At 44.1% G+C, this 15643-nt stretch overlaps 1 protein-coding gene across 1 annotated transcript in view; it reads left to right on the forward strand.

The window, feature by feature from the left end:
- TOPAZ1 (testis and ovary specific TOPAZ 1) overlaps positions 1-15643 on the forward strand; it is a 1918280-nt gene that overhangs the window by 1555366 nt on the left and 347271 nt on the right. The window contains exon 16 of the mRNA XM_086942092.1: positions 5734-5899. Coding sequence (XP_086798218.1) covers positions 5734-5899 — 166 coding nt within the window. The remainder of the gene's footprint in view (positions 1-5733; positions 5900-15643) is intronic.

Below are 15643 nucleotides of genomic sequence, written 5' to 3' on the forward strand. Positions count from 1 at the left end.
GCGGGTGCAGGGTGGCTACTCCTTAGCCACAAGGGAGAGTCTTCAGAAATTGTCAAGAGTTCCTTTCGTGGAAAGTAGTTCAAGATTCAGAATTATCTAATTTGGGATGGGGGCCCGCTCCTACCTTTATTCTAAGAAAAGGGGCTGGCACGCGACTAGGTCCTGCCCATGGGTGGGACCAGGAGGGGGGAGGTTACACCCCTCTCCCTTGTCCGGATTTTCCCCAGCTCGGGGGCTGGTGTGCCCCTGGAACTGGTTTGAGCCGGCATACGCACAGTGAGCACCGGGGTGCCACTTGCAGTCACCTTCCTCTCAGCCCTGCCTACCTGGGATACACAAAACCCTGTCTGCGATGGTGCTAGCACCGCCCCTGACAGGAAACCCTTTGTCCAAGCTCTCCTCGCTGGAAGGACTCCCAGCAGCAGGAGGTCAGACTTGTGTCTGTGGTGGCAGCATCCATTTTGTGATGCTGAGGCTCGAGTTAACTTTAACCGGGGTTCACAGTTACATACATGTCGTGTCCCTCTAGAAGGGTGGAATGCTAACCCCGTCGCCAGAATTGGCGAGGGGTTAGTATTCCAATTCGTATGACACCTTACTCGACATGTTTTGATAAAGCGATACCAGAGTTGGCAAATAACCGCGAGGATTATAAGGCACTTAAGAGTATATGGTACGCGTTATCATGGAACAGCTATTAGGACTTGGTTCCACAAGCTGCAAACGGGCTCAGCTCATGCCAGAGCACCATCTCACATAATTCCAAGCACTCTGCCTTCAGGATTGTTAAGGCCTGCCATAGGAGTGACTGATAGAAATCTATTTGTCCATTTTAGGGTTAGATATAGGAATACTAAATCTAAAGCAAAGGGTGATTACACCACCTTGCCCCAGCTGTCGTGCAGCCAGTTGTGTCAGATTTGGGTGGCCAGCCAGGGGTGGCATAATACATGCTGCAGCCCCTGGTAGGCCCTGGGTACACCTATGCCCCGGATACCTAAGGTATGCTGCACCTAAGGTACATGTGGGTCAATTTAGAGAGTGAACATCTAGGCTGTGGGTCTGATTAGCAGGCCCACAGCCAGGGAAAGTCGTAAACCAGTGAAGCAAAAAGCAAAAATCGGGGATGACCACAGGATTGCAGACCCCACTCTCCTACACCACTTGGCTATCATTTTTACTGTACTCCGTTTTGGGGCTTCTGCTGGTTGCTGTCAGACCTTTCATATGCCTGGTAATGGAGTGACTCTCCAAAGGCATGTCTTCAGTTTCTGGTGCTACTGGCACTTTCTGATCATGGATCGGCATCCTGCCAATACTGTCCCACGTATTTGGTTGGTACAGGATTCCACAGTGCTTGTTTCCACTGTTGTACATACTGGACCGGTATTTGTTGACTCTATCATATCAGTTGTCTTCCCTCTGGGTTTTATTTACGGTCAGCTCGTCAGATCCTGCGGATCTCTCAGACCCTGGGTTCAGTTACACTTCTTGCGAGGTCATGAACTTTCCCTTTCACACCGACATATCTAGCATATGTTTTCGTTTCTCTCACCCAGTGTATATATAGGAGTTTTCATGCTGCCCTTTGACTGCTTGTGGTGCCTTTGTCTCTGAATGTTTTCCGCTCTTTCTGAGCTTCATGGTCTGGTGTGGCGGCGCTGGCTTGCGGTCCCCTCCGTTGGTCTTCACCTTCTTAACGGCTACGTTGCCTCTGCAACTAATTGGGGTTCAGTCGCAGACCCGCCTCCTCTATGGGTATGGCTTTGGTATCTATTCTAAGTTAAGGAATCTTCGGCTAGACGTCTCTATCAGATGAACGAGTTACTTACCTTCGGTAACGATGTATTTGTTAGAGACCTAGTCTAGCCGCAGATTCCTTAACGCCCGCCCGTCCTCTCTGTTCTGCGAGAACCTTTTCAAATTGGGCTTTCTACGCTCGCCTCCCTCCGGGTGGCTTGACCCTTCTGCAGGGTGACGTTTTCACTTCACTCCGACACTGAATGCTTCATTATGCTTTCATTGTTCTACTCCGTCCATTCTCGTTATTGGATGGTATGCTCATGTGTCATGTATCCTTTCCAACCCTACGCCCTGGGTTGTACAGTGTGGTATCTATACATGTTTTTTCCCACCCCTGCGCTCCATTGGTTTGATGTTTATTGGCTCTGCCACATTTTATAGGTCTCTTATTCGGGATACGACTCCTCTTTCTGGTTACGTCTTGTGGTCAATTGCCCTAGCTCCTGTGTTCCGGACTTGTTGTCCTTCACGGTTGTACATTAAGGTTGCAGACTTTCTGTTGGCTGCCATGTTGTCGTTTACATCTTCATTTCCCTCCAAGGGTGGTTGGCCTTCACTTTTGCTGGGTTGCTTTTCAGAACGGTGCTCTGCTCTTTCCCGTTACTAGTTTTCAATATACAGTGCCTGGCACTGTCCTTAATGGTGCTGTTTTTCACCATTCCATGTCTTCTCATCAATTTCGCACACTGTTCGTATATTCTAACAGTTTTTCTCTGCGTTGTGGCGCAGAAAAGTTTCTCAGATGAAAACTATCATCAATGCGCCGGGAGGGGCATATATGGCTCCACTGATGTCGCGTCCGTGGACGACGTCCGGTCAGAGCCATGCGGCGCCACCCCCTCTACCAGATACATTGTTACCGAAGGTAAGTAACTCGTTCATCTGGTGGATCAAAAGCATGGTGTGACAAGGTTGAAAACCATCTCGTTTTGGCAAATTAGTTAGTTACATAATGTTGTGGGTCTGCAATTTCCTTGAAGGATGAGGTAATCTACTATTATTACTACTGTATCCATCATTGATACTCACCAAATCAGTTATGTTCGATACTTCTTCTGTTAGAAGCAGGCTGTTCATAATTTGCATCTGTTCATAATTTGCAACATTTCAGGATCCCTCACTTTACAACTGAGTCGGACTTCCTAAATTAAATATCCTTGCACATGTTATGGACTCCCATTATTGGGGAGGAGAACAAAAATGTGGCCAGAACTTCTTTTAGCCAGGTGGTGTCATCACGTGGGTTACCGTAACCACCTGTGGCCCTACACAGGATCCACAGACACTTGGGTCACTCAGGTCGCTTATGAGTCACTTTCCTGGCTCAATGACCTAAACCTTGATGTCTTTGAACTTTTACCAAATACCAAGTCACTTGGATTCGCCCTGTACACCAACATCATCTTTAACCCCTTCGGTGCTTATTACGGCTCCAGGCCGTCGTCAAGGTAGTCGTGTGCTCATGACAGCCTGGAGTTGTCATGCCTCTGCCGCTCTGCCCACGCGCGATTGATTCCCCGCCTGTGCGGGCGAATTACTAGGTCCAGGCCGTCGGGAGAACACGCCTACCGTGACTCATGACTGCCTGGAGCCGTCTGAAGCGGCGCGCCCCTACCCCACACCCCCACACCTTCCCTCCTCCCAGCCGGCACTGTGGTGAAATTCGCACCGCGACGAAGGGGTTAAAGGAACACATTTCCTAAACACAAAGTCTGCATGTTGCCAGCTCTCTCTTCAGAAAGTGAAACTACTTCAACCAAAAAGTAACTTCAGAACTGTTGTTCAAGACCCTGTGCTTGCATCTGGATGGTGATAACGCCGTGCGCTATTGATTTCCGTAGTCCACTCTTGCACCGCTTATGGGCATCCTACATGCCACTGCCTGCCTCATTCAGGGCCTGAAGAAAAATGATCACATCACCCCAATCCTGATGAAGCGCCATTGGCTCCCCTTGCTGGTGCACACCATTTTCAAAATCAGCGGCATCGTTTACTAAGTCATCACAACCAGCACCCCCGCTTACCTTGCTGACAAGGCGAACAACTCTGGGGGTTCATGGCACACCTGCATCCAGCCACCATCAAACTGCATACTAACAAGTGTTAACAAGAAAAAAACAACACCGCCGACGATTTCTATGTATGCACCCAGGATGAGGACCAACCCCATGTATCAATTAGTACTGCCCCAACCCTGCTCCAATTTAGGAATGAGTTGAAGATTCACCTCTTTAACGAACACTACATCACGTTGCATTAACAGACCACAACCTAGTGAACTCGCGTATCATGCTTTTACTTTTTGCTTGTCTTTGACCATGCTCAGTGCTTTGCTGCATTTCTGGCTTATTTTGTGCAATAGAACACCATATACATACATTCATGCATACTGACAGGCCACGCTAACTTAGTATGTGTCGTCTTGTTTTCTATACTATCCTTTATGCCGCACTCTTGCGGTTTTTAGTACTGTAAATTAAAGGTTACTCTTGCATCATGGATCTTTACTTAATTTCAACTTTTTGGTATTGCTACCACTGAGTGGACTGCATTGGAAACTGATTCTAAAGTTGTTAATACAGAGTTTTGCTGTCTGGTACTGAGCACTTGTTTGCTGATAATGTGGCAAGACACCTCTCCACCTGTGGGTGAACCATTTTCCATTAACATTTTTGCACCAAACAATGTAGATTGGAACCTACTCCTATTGCATATATTGTATATGTAACATAGCCTTCTTCCTTTCATGTCTTTTGGGGATTGTTGCGCTGGTTTTCTTCTTCATCCTCTTCTTTGTAAAACATACTTTATGCTTCTGTGCTTCGGCTGTAGGCCGTGGTCATCATGCAGTTTGTAACAACTGATCCGCATTGCCTTTGGGTCTTGTCCAGTACAGATGTCTTCTATGAATAGATGTAAAGTTCTTCTGGAAACCCTTTGCTCGCATGTAGAGTAATTGTGTACCACCTGTCATCTCACCCCCAAGACACAGAGGAAATAGGAAGAAGGGCAAGCAGCAGCCACTGCTGCGATTGCCCACTGGACTCCCACAACTCCATTCCACTGGGAACAGCCAGCAGAATTGTCACCAGTCGCTCCAGCCCATTCACTAGGCTCTCAGAAGCCTGTCCTTCCCAGTGGTACGTCTACTCAGAACTAGGTTCCCAATACTCTCTTCTGGCTATTCTCTTCTCAAGGAAAATGGTGCCAAAGCCCTTGATAGGTTGCAGCCGTGTTCTTGGAAGGGAGGAGGATAGCAAGGACTGTGTTAAGGGAAGATCTCCCCCCATTCTGTGGCCCACTAGCCCCTTTGTAACCAGCGGAATCTCATGACCGGAATCATTTGACCCTCTTGCTTCCTCTGAAAGCTTAACCCTAGAGGGAAAAGCCACCATTTAGAGCTGATTGCCAATAGATTTCAACCATAAGAGGGCAGTAATGTCAGGTAACAACCTTAAGAGCTTGGAGAAAAACGGGAGTTAAACTTCCTTTGATTCCTTCTCAATTGTAAGTGGAAAATGAGAGACTTGAACAGCAACGTAGCTCTGTTTTTAAAACCCATTTTGTTTTTCTACTGAATTCTTTCAATATATTGTGTTCATTTTCTTGAAAGATGAAAAAGAAACGTTGTATTTGCTTAGAAATGTTTATTTTCTGTTTGGAATGATGTATTTCTCTGTCAAGAAGTGTTCAGGATGTATCCCATGTGTAGTGATATTGTAATGTTTATGAATTCATTGAATATACCAGCGATGGAGAACTAATGTTACACTTAAGAAAATGTTTCATTAAATGATGGTACACCGTTTGGCACTATTGTTCAGTCCCATTTTACTTTATAGGCAAGTAATTATTGGCTTTCTGGTAAGGATGCACATTCCCTGATTGCTAAAGTCCATAATAACCAACTTCTTTATTTTTCTATACTAGGGAAAGAAGATTATTGACAAGCTACATGATATGCAAATACATTTCACAGTAATGCAAGGACTCGTGGGTGAAGGAAGCGAGGCAACGCCATGCAAAGTGGTCAATGTTGCTACAGAAATTTTAGTTAAAAGTGGAAGTCTAGAGGGAGCAGTCAGTGTGCTTAAAGGTAATATTACCTTAGGGCTACCCATTCCCAGCCATCGGGCTATTATGTGAAACGCTTTTAGGATAAAATAAAGGCTAGCTAGTATGAATGACGTCGTCTTTTGTATGATTACTTTAAAATATTACAAAAAAGTCAATAGTACGATAAAAAAAGTCAGTACAATTTATGCAAAACAAAGTATGCATTCTACGTCTGCTGTCCTCTGTACACGAAATTTCAATAGTCACAGTGGACCTACTTGATTGACTGCTCTTAAGTGAGTTACAATGTGTGTACGTTTTTATTTAAAACACTTCCATAGAGAAAGCTCTGCAAGATGGAGAAGTTAGCACAGTGCAATGAAGAACTAATTGCCAGTCAAATCGAAACCAAGTGTTTAAAAATTACATTCACAGAACCAATCACTAAAATCATTGATTTTTTTCCAAGAGTTTAAAGGTGTTCGCTATTGAAGGATTGATTGTAAAAAATGCTTTGTGCAGCAGGCCCATTAATCAACCTCCCTTAGTCACATGATTTTAACTGTAGTACAGTGATGTGCACACATTTCTCCAGTCTTGCTCACAGTTTCATATTTGTTCCCTCTAAGCCATAGGCAGTGATGCTCCTAATGGTGAAGTCACTGCCCTTAAGTTCTAAATGTGGACCGAAGGAAAATAAAAAAAAGTAGTTGTGAGAAGGATTCACTTCAACCTCATGCCAGGATTAAAGGACCAATGTCTCAACTCTACAGATTGAAACTAAAAAAGGTTATCATGAGAAATGTATGCCGGACAGAAATCTATTTATGATCTACTAGGTAGCACATAATGTGAGAGGTGATCATATTTGCTTCTTTACATGTATTTACAGAGAGGTTTTGATCGCAGGCTAAAGACCATTTCAAATTCTGGAGAACCACCTTTTTATAGGACTTCCAGTATTTAGTAGAGACCCTAGATTCTGTTGCCATTTTTTTGTATTGTAGATGTTTTCAGGAGGTCTCTGGTATGACCTGTGCCTTGTGCAGCAATTAATAACATTAAATTAACTTAACACTGAATCTCTGCTTGAAGATAACACAAAAATAGTCCTAAAACACATGAACCTGAGCCAGTTCAAGGCAGCCACAAAGTTAATTACAAAATGCCCACTAGCCATAGCTCAGAGAAGGCATGAACTTTGCCTGGTTGGCTGGCAGAGTTTTTGCCGCAGAGAGGCTGATTAGCTTAGCAAAGAATATCCTCGATGCAAACCTAAGGGATTTCATTGCTCTAAGCTTGTTTTAGGTGACACCTGGTGATACTAAATAGTAGATATTTTCCTCATATTGATTCTAAAAAAGATTCTAGTGCCACTAGAGGGACTCTGTAAAGGTCTTAACAGTTAATGGGCAAATGTGACATTGATTTATTTCCCGTTTCTGTCACTAAGTGGTGAGACTTCAAACCTGAACCTTTTCATGCTTTTGCAGAGAGGTTTGAGATTGAATAAATGACTGTTCTGCTAATAGAATAGTCCTGTCAGTTTTGCAAAGGGCCATGGACATTGCAGATTTGATAACAACGCAAGTAACGTCCATACAAATAGTCCAGAGGGAGATTGAGAAAAGGTGGTGTTGGAATTCAGCTGGCCTCGACTCATCAGAACTTAACTGCAGTCTTCTTGACCCTCAGTAGCGCTGCGTGAAAGGTACCTCCTGGCAGAAGCTGCCAATCACACTATAGAAAATGCACCTCTTTCGTTTTTTGACATTTTTCTATGGTTCCCTTTTCTGGACATCAACCATCTTCTTGCAATAGGGAAAGATGAATTACTAGTAAAGTAGCAGTAGTAGTATGAACTTGTAGTAATTCATTTTTAATTTGAGTCATGCCCCTTATGTTCCTCAAAAGTTTGTCTTTTAAAGGGCACTTATTTAAAAATCTAATTATGGATTATATTATTTAATTGAGCCTCAAAATACATATTCATTAATATTTTTCTATCACATTAAATAAGTTCACAAAAACATAATGTCAGTTTCATCCTTATCATGGAAACTAGCAATTTATTTTATTTTTAATGTAAAATACACTTGCCCCAGTATTGGAACTTTCATTGATTCCCATGCTTTGTATCATTCCCCCGTCATCGGAATGGGAGCCTCTGTAAATAAAATATACCATAGAGGTAAGTACAAAAGAGAAAACTAGGCCTAGGCCTTCTCATTTTGTAGCTTATCCACCTCTTTTTGTAAAAGAGACCAAAAATTCTGCAACAACCAATCAAAAGAGCCTCACCCCTTAGAACCTTCCTGAGAGAGCCTCAGATTTTCTATCGCACGTTGTGCTAAAGGAGTCTCCTCTGAGCTCTGCTCAGTTCTTCTTTCTACAGCTTCAGAAAACCTATTTTCTTCAAGATGTCGGATAAAGAAAAGAAAGCCTTGTTCAAGGCTTGTGCTACCTACTCTAAAAAGCGTCTGTATGTAGATGACAAGCAGGCAGATTGCATTTACTGCTTATACCCGGATCACAAGGCTACTGACTGTAAAATCTGCAGGACCTTCTCTACTAAAACTCTGAGGGACATAGAAGGAAGACTTCTATCCTGGCTCCAAAAGATGAAGTCTAAAAAGGAGGTTGTTCCCAGCGATAGTGAAGGTTCTTCTTCAGCTTCCTCTTCAAGAAGATCAAAAAAGAGTGGTAGGTCTTCCCCTTCAACATCTATTGAACCTCCTTCCAAAACCTCTCAAAAGGCCTCTGATAGGCCTGGTAGGTCTAGTCCCCTAAAATCTCCACACCGAGGTGTAAAGGAGAAAGTGGGATTGACTTCTGAGGTGGTTTCTTCTTAGAAGGGTTTACAAGAACCTTCTGTAACCTCTCCGCCTACTGGAAAAGCAAAAGGTTTCAAAAAGCCTGTATCCTTACCTCAGGAGTTGAAGACTGACAAGAAATCCCGTTCGTCGACGGTGACAACAGCAGGTACGACAACGAAAGTTAAACAAATGCCAATTTCTGCCTCGTCGACGGGCTCGTCGACGACGGCATTGACGACGACTGCTTCGACGTCGATGGCTGGACAGGGTTTGGCTTCTTCGTCGACGAGATTAATATCCTCGACGATGACGACGCCGACAGTGGTGTGAACGAAGACGGCGACGACGATGGCAATGTTGTTGACGGCTTTGATGACGACGAGCTCGTCGACGGTTCCTCCGTCAACGATGTTTATCTCCCCTTTGACGACGATCCCGTCGACGGTACAAAAAGTCAGGATTTCAATCCGAAGACGACAAATAACCCCGGACATGACGTCTCCACGCTGGGTGACACCTCTTCCTCCTGCCTTGCTTCTAGAAAAGAATTCCTCAGAAGAGGAGGATGATGATGATGGTCCATATGGGGATGCGTACAGTCTGTCACAACTCCGGGTTAAATACCAGGATTCGGGCTCAGATGACGACTATGAGGAGGTGCGGCAACCTCCTCCCAGAGAGAGAATTCAGGAACATTCTCAACAGGGTATGGTGGTCATGCCCTCCTCTCTGATATCCGACCTGCAGTTAATGCTAATGGACTACAGGAAAAGATTTCCATCCCAAACTCCTGGTAATGTCCAAACGCCCCCTCCTCCATCGGTTCCTTCCTCTGCAGCGGAGGTTCAGCCAAGGGAACAAGAACCTACTGAGTTGCGTCAGAGTATGGCATCAAGTCAAATCTATGGGGACAATGATGATAATTCCTCAGATGATGGGCAGAATGTGGCTGAAGTCCCCGACCCTGATAGGGAATGGGACGAATACATTATCCCGGATCCACCTTCTCCTTCACCGGACCCTGTAGATTCACCACCGGTTGACATCGGTGGATTCCATAATCTCATGGAAAGAGCTTCAAAGAGGTTTGGCCTGCCAGTTCCGATGACCCAATCGGACTGTTTTCTTTACGATTTCAAAGAGCCATACAAGAAATCCGTTCGCTCTATTCCCATCATAGACCATGTTTGGTCCGAGGGAGTTAAAGTCATGCAATCTCCAGCAACCGTCATCCCAGTCCTACTGCGGCTGAAGAAGAAGTACAGGGCCCCTGATGGTAGTCCCGCTTGCCTGGTTGGACAACCGAAGCTGGACTCCGTAATCTCCCACGCGGCACAAAGGAAATCGAAGAATCCTTCAGCTCCTCTGGCCTCTCCACCTGATAAAGAGGGTAGACGCTTGGATAATGTGGGGAAAAGATTCTCATCAATGTCTAGTCTCCTAGTTTGTGCCTCCAATGCTCTGGCGATCTTAGGTCGTTACGATCGCCAAATGTTGTGCGATATGTCGCCATTTGTGGACCAATTACCAGACACGGAGAAGGCGGATGCCAGGAAGATCTTGGATGAGGGGGGACGATCTTCCGCAGAAATTATTGACTGCGCCATGGATATCGCCACAACTGCTTTTAGAGCTCTAGCAGGTTTGGCGGTCCTCAGAAGACAGGGCTGGATCAGGGCTACTTGGTTTCTCCCTGAAGTACAAAACAAAATATCACCATCTGGGGTCGTTGGGGAATGCGCTTTCGATAGCCTGGTGCGGCGCATTTGTCTACGCCTTTCCTCCAATACCCCTAATCCCGAGACTGATCAGGCAACTCAAAGCGGAACCTTGCAAAATGATTTTAATTGCACCAGCGTGGCCCCGACAGTTCTGGTACACGGAGCTGCTCCTGCTTTCTCAAGATCAACCAATTCACCTGCAGCCTTTTCCGCCCCTGTTGACAATGTCTCGGGGTCAAGTGCTCCATCCAGATCCGAGCTCACTCCAATTGACAGCGTGGCTCCTGAGTACAGAGAATTCCAGGATTTGAACCTCACTAAGGAGTGTAAGGATATTCTGTCTCAGGCCCGAGCTCCAAGTACAAATAAGACTTACCGGGCGAAATGGAAAAGGTGTCAGAGGCAGAATCTTCATCCATACACTTCAGCTTCGCATCAGATTTTGCCATATATTCTTTCTCTGGCTAAATCAGGTTTGGCTCATTCCTCTGTCAAAGTACATCTTGCAGCCATCTATAGATTCAGGCGGACGTATTCAGATCCTTCACTTTGGTCTGCGAGGATTATCAAACAATTCCTAAAGGGCCTTTTCAGGGCGTTTCCTCCAGTCCGGCCTCCGCCACCAGTCTGGCAGCTTAATTTGGTTTTGGCTCATCTGATGAGAACCCGGTTTGAGCCCATTCACAGGGCGGATCTTAAATTTCTGTCATGGAAGCTGGCTCTTCTATTAGCCTTAACATCGGCTAGGAGGATTAGTGAGCTCCAAGCGCTCACGATCGTGGAACCCTTTCTGCAGTTCAAGAAGGATGTTCTGATTCTAAGGACGAATCCAAAATTCATCTCGAAGGTCCCATCCGAATTCCATCTGAATGAGCCCGTGATTTTAAAATCTTTTTTCCCACGACCTACAACACCAGCGGAAAGGTCTTTGCATTCTTTGGATGTTCAAAGGTGTCTGAAATTCTATCTGGAACGAACAAAACTATTCAGGAAGTCTTCTCAGCTTTTTATCTCCTATAGTGCCCCGCGGAAGGGATTTCCGCTTTCAAAGCACAGTATTTCACGTTGGATCTCTAATGCAATTCCGTTTTGCCATCAAGAAGCGGGCAAACCGCTTGAAAGAAGAGTTTGTGCTCATTCAACGAGATCTGTTGCATCATCGGTGGCTCTATTCTCAGGAGTCCCTATCAAGGACATCTGTAGAGCAGCTACGTGGAGCAGTACCCACACCTTCACGAAGCACTTCTGCTTGGATTCGTCCATGAAGAACGATGCATGCAGCGGTAGGACAAGCAGTCCTGAGAAATCTTTTTCAATGAGAGGTGAGCTTTCCCTACAATCCCTCCTTCCTGTATTGCACATTTTGTATCAGTTATTGTATTCCTTTCTATGGTTACATATTTTATGATTTGTTTCCTATGAGGATAACTGTTGACATGTAATGATATTCATGTAACAAAATGTGCTTTTATGGCTTACTGCTAGCTATTCTGATACAAAGCATGGGAATCTGTGAAAGTTCCAATACTGGGGCAAGAAAACAAGTTACTTACCTGTAACTTTGGTTCCCTAGTATTGGTAACTTTCATAGATTCCCATGCGCCCACCCTCCTGCCCTCTAACCGTCACCAAGGAACCAGGTAAAGACAATCACAACGAACTCTTAAAACGGGAGAATTACTGGATTTTCACTTTATCCAGCATGAAACCCAATAGACTTAATGACCAAGTGGAATTTTTGTGTTACTTATGAACTATCATTGTAAATTTTCTCTTGTTTTTTCCTAAATGCGACTTGTTGGACAGTTCTGTGTATACCAATTTAGCATTTTCGTTATTTTTTTCATACATACACATATTTTCTGATCATATCACATCTTCATTTGATTACGAGTTGACTCCTCACCGTTCACGTATTGTGATTTCACGACTCACATTGGATAACTCATGTACCAGCTCTCACGTTTTGTCTAATTACTACTATTACCACCCGCTTTCTTTCTTTCTTCCCTGTTTAGCTTTTTACCACGTAGTCCTATTTCTCTGTTTGACCACTATTTTTGTCCCGTCACACTAACGTCACGGGTAACCTAGCAACCACCTATCCTTAAAAGTTTCCGGGGGTTTACTAACTATTCGGACCCGGCAAACGAACGTGTTACAGACATTCTACTTTCCCGTGCACGCTAGGGTAAGCAAACTAGCTATTGACGGTTGATGTTTCATTGTCTATCTAAACTTTTATTTCACAACCTTTTTTAATCCTATACTGTAATGCACGGGTGCTCCCGCCATTTTCGGTAGTAGTACTTTCACCCTAGGTTTCGTAACTGATCCTTTCTCACTTGGCACTCTACTTTTATACACCGCTTTAGATATCCCCAGTTTACCACCTTTCTATATACTTTACCAGAATCACGTTCTTATACGTCTTTTGTTTCTCTTTTCTTCATTGACAGAAATTTATCCCCTGGAAGAAGGCATCTTTGTAATGCCGAAATGCATTGGGATTTATATGAGTGCAATTCTGATTGTTGAAAAAACTTTTCTTGAATTTACCATGTCCTTGTGAACACAACAAGACTTGAAGAATTAATAAACAAGCATTGAAAAAACTTTCGATTCTCACCGTGGATTTTGATGAAACCTTTATATAAGGACTAGAAAGGAGCCCGGGGGACACTCCTCATTTCTGAGCAGTGCTGCCTTCAGCATTTAAACACACCCCCTGTCGGAGGGTGATACTCCGGAGCACCTTACAGATTTAGTAACTACCCACAAAACGCTGTGCGTCCAACCACACCCCAATCTATGAAAGTTACCAATACTGGGGAACCAAAGTTACAGGTAAGTAACTTGTTTTCTTGCCTCCAAATAGGCTTGTTATATTTCATCATCTTACAGTTTGTATGCTTCAGTTCATATGCCCTAAAAGAAAAATGCAAGATCGATGTAGTTAAAGCTTCTGTGATATTAATCAGAAGATTTATAGAATAATTGAGCCTATTTTGCAATGTGTGTGGTCACTTGTTTAAAGTTTGCAAAAATTCCCTCTATGTACCACTGCTTTATCTTCACAGTTGTGAAAACTGAATTGGTTATTAATTTGACTTTTATTCATCTAGCATCAATCCCTATTGTGTGTGCCAAATTATCTCTGACACAAATATTACATTGATCCTACTCGTGTTTCCATGGATGTCACAATACTTGTTCCTAAAGCTTATTAAGCCAAAAACACAATATACCAAACTGATAGAGACTCTCTGCTGCAGATTCCTTACTGTAGAATATTCCTCATGGAGTACCTTGCTGCAGATTCCTTACTGTAAAATATTCTTCTAGAGTCAGACTAAATCGGACATTTTCTAGCAGTCCCCTTGCACTCCAGTAGGTTGCATCATTCGTATCTGCTTGGAGTCGTCCGCGCTAGAAGTGACGTATGCGATACCTCTAGGCTCCACTCCAGAACTCTGACCTCAGTTTCTTCTTTTCTGCACCATATGTACGAATTCGGATCAAGCTCCCCACAGCCACTTTCTGACGGATTTCTTTTGACGTTTTGTCAACGTCTAGTGTCTTTTTCTCGATTTTCCCAAAGAAACGCACCTTGTTCCAGCCTTGTGGAGCCATTCATAAGTGTGTATGTGGTGCCTGGAGAGGGACCAGGACTCCAGGGAGTGGAGAACCATGAACCACAAGGCCATTCGCATGCCGGCCATAAAGTTCCTGACTGCTCGCCATGCGACTCTGCGTCACTTCTGATCCCATCATCGTTTGAGGTCTTGAGACTGCTCCCGTTGGCCCGTGCGTCGGTCCTCCTCGCTCTCCTGGACTTCTTCAGGTAAGCCCCATAAGAAGAGGTCAAAGAAGTCGAAGCGCTCCTGGACTTCATTGTTGTGCATTACCTTTGTGCACAGATAGGTGGGCGTCGTCCACTTTGTGTTACATGCACAGTGCCTATATAGGCGCCACCCCAGCGTGTAGACATCAGTTTCTGCACGTGACTCTTTCCGTGCCAGAAAGCACAGAACTTTCAGAAGACTGATTGAATAGTGTGCAGAAATTAAGGGCCTACGGAGACCTTTTTAAGTCAGAAGACTGATTCGCAGAAGCTGGGAGGGTACTGCTAGATAGTCTCTTCCAGATAAGGTGTTACCAAAAGCTGGTGAACTGGCCTCCAAGTTAAACATGTGTACACAAAATAAGCTATCCTGAATAAATATCTGATTCTATATGTGAAACCCAGCCCCCTGGGCCTAATTAAGTAGGGTGCCAGGCATCTCAAAAGATTAGAAGGTCTATCCTCACACACCACCAGGTGTCATGCTTCATCATCGGCAGTCCTCGCTCTCTAGAAACCGCGTTTGGTAGAGAGCGGGCATTCACCTGAAGACAGGGAGGCACTTCTAAGAACCAAATGGGCGCCTGTGATAAATTGAGAGATTAAAAATCAATACAAACGCCAACTGCAATTTATTTGTTAGGTGTTTGCTTGATATTAAAAGTAAAACGTGGGGAACTGGGGGTTTAGTACCCCATCCCCATCAGTGTTGTCAACCTGTTTCTGTCGTGTAGGCCTGGAAGGTCCCTGGAATTCATCAGGACGAGATATAAGGGCTCCTATGTAATCTCCTCTGATAAAGATATTACCACCATGCAGGATGACCTTTGTCTTAATTTGTTTAACATCTCAGCGTTTACTATTATATTGTTCCTATGGCACATAACTCCACAAGTGTTTGTTTGTTCAAAATGACTAGCCATCGGATAGTTGCAGTCTAAAAGTATGATCATCTGATTGTGCTGTTTTCATCTTATCGGTATAATTTTAGACTAAATTTATGTTTCTGCTGACATCCATGTATCATTATATATACATGCTATGGTGTATTACCATACAATTCAATTCAATAAAGCTTTATTCGATTTTTTCAGAGAAAATCATAAAAGCACATGTGATACAGCATAAAAATGAATATGAGCTACAATCAAAAAGACATACTACTTGTTAAAAACATGTTAAAAGGAGTTAGATTTGTGCAAAATTGTGCAAAGTTTAGCTGATGGGGGGCGAAGACAGTTAGTTCATGGATGCTCTACACCTTACTGCATATTTCAAAAAGCTACTAGCTGCATTGATTGTAAGTTCGTCTTCGAGCATATATAGCTTAAGTAAGGCTGGTCGACACTGTCTTAGGCCCCAGTGTTTGAGGAGCGGAAAAAGATATTTCCGTCTACCATAGT

This window comes from Lissotriton vulgaris, chromosome 10, assembly GCF_964263255.1.
Source record: "Lissotriton vulgaris chromosome 10, aLisVul1.2, whole genome shotgun sequence".
In the NCBI taxonomy this organism is placed as follows: Eukaryota; Metazoa; Chordata; class Amphibia; order Caudata; family Salamandridae; genus Lissotriton; species Lissotriton vulgaris.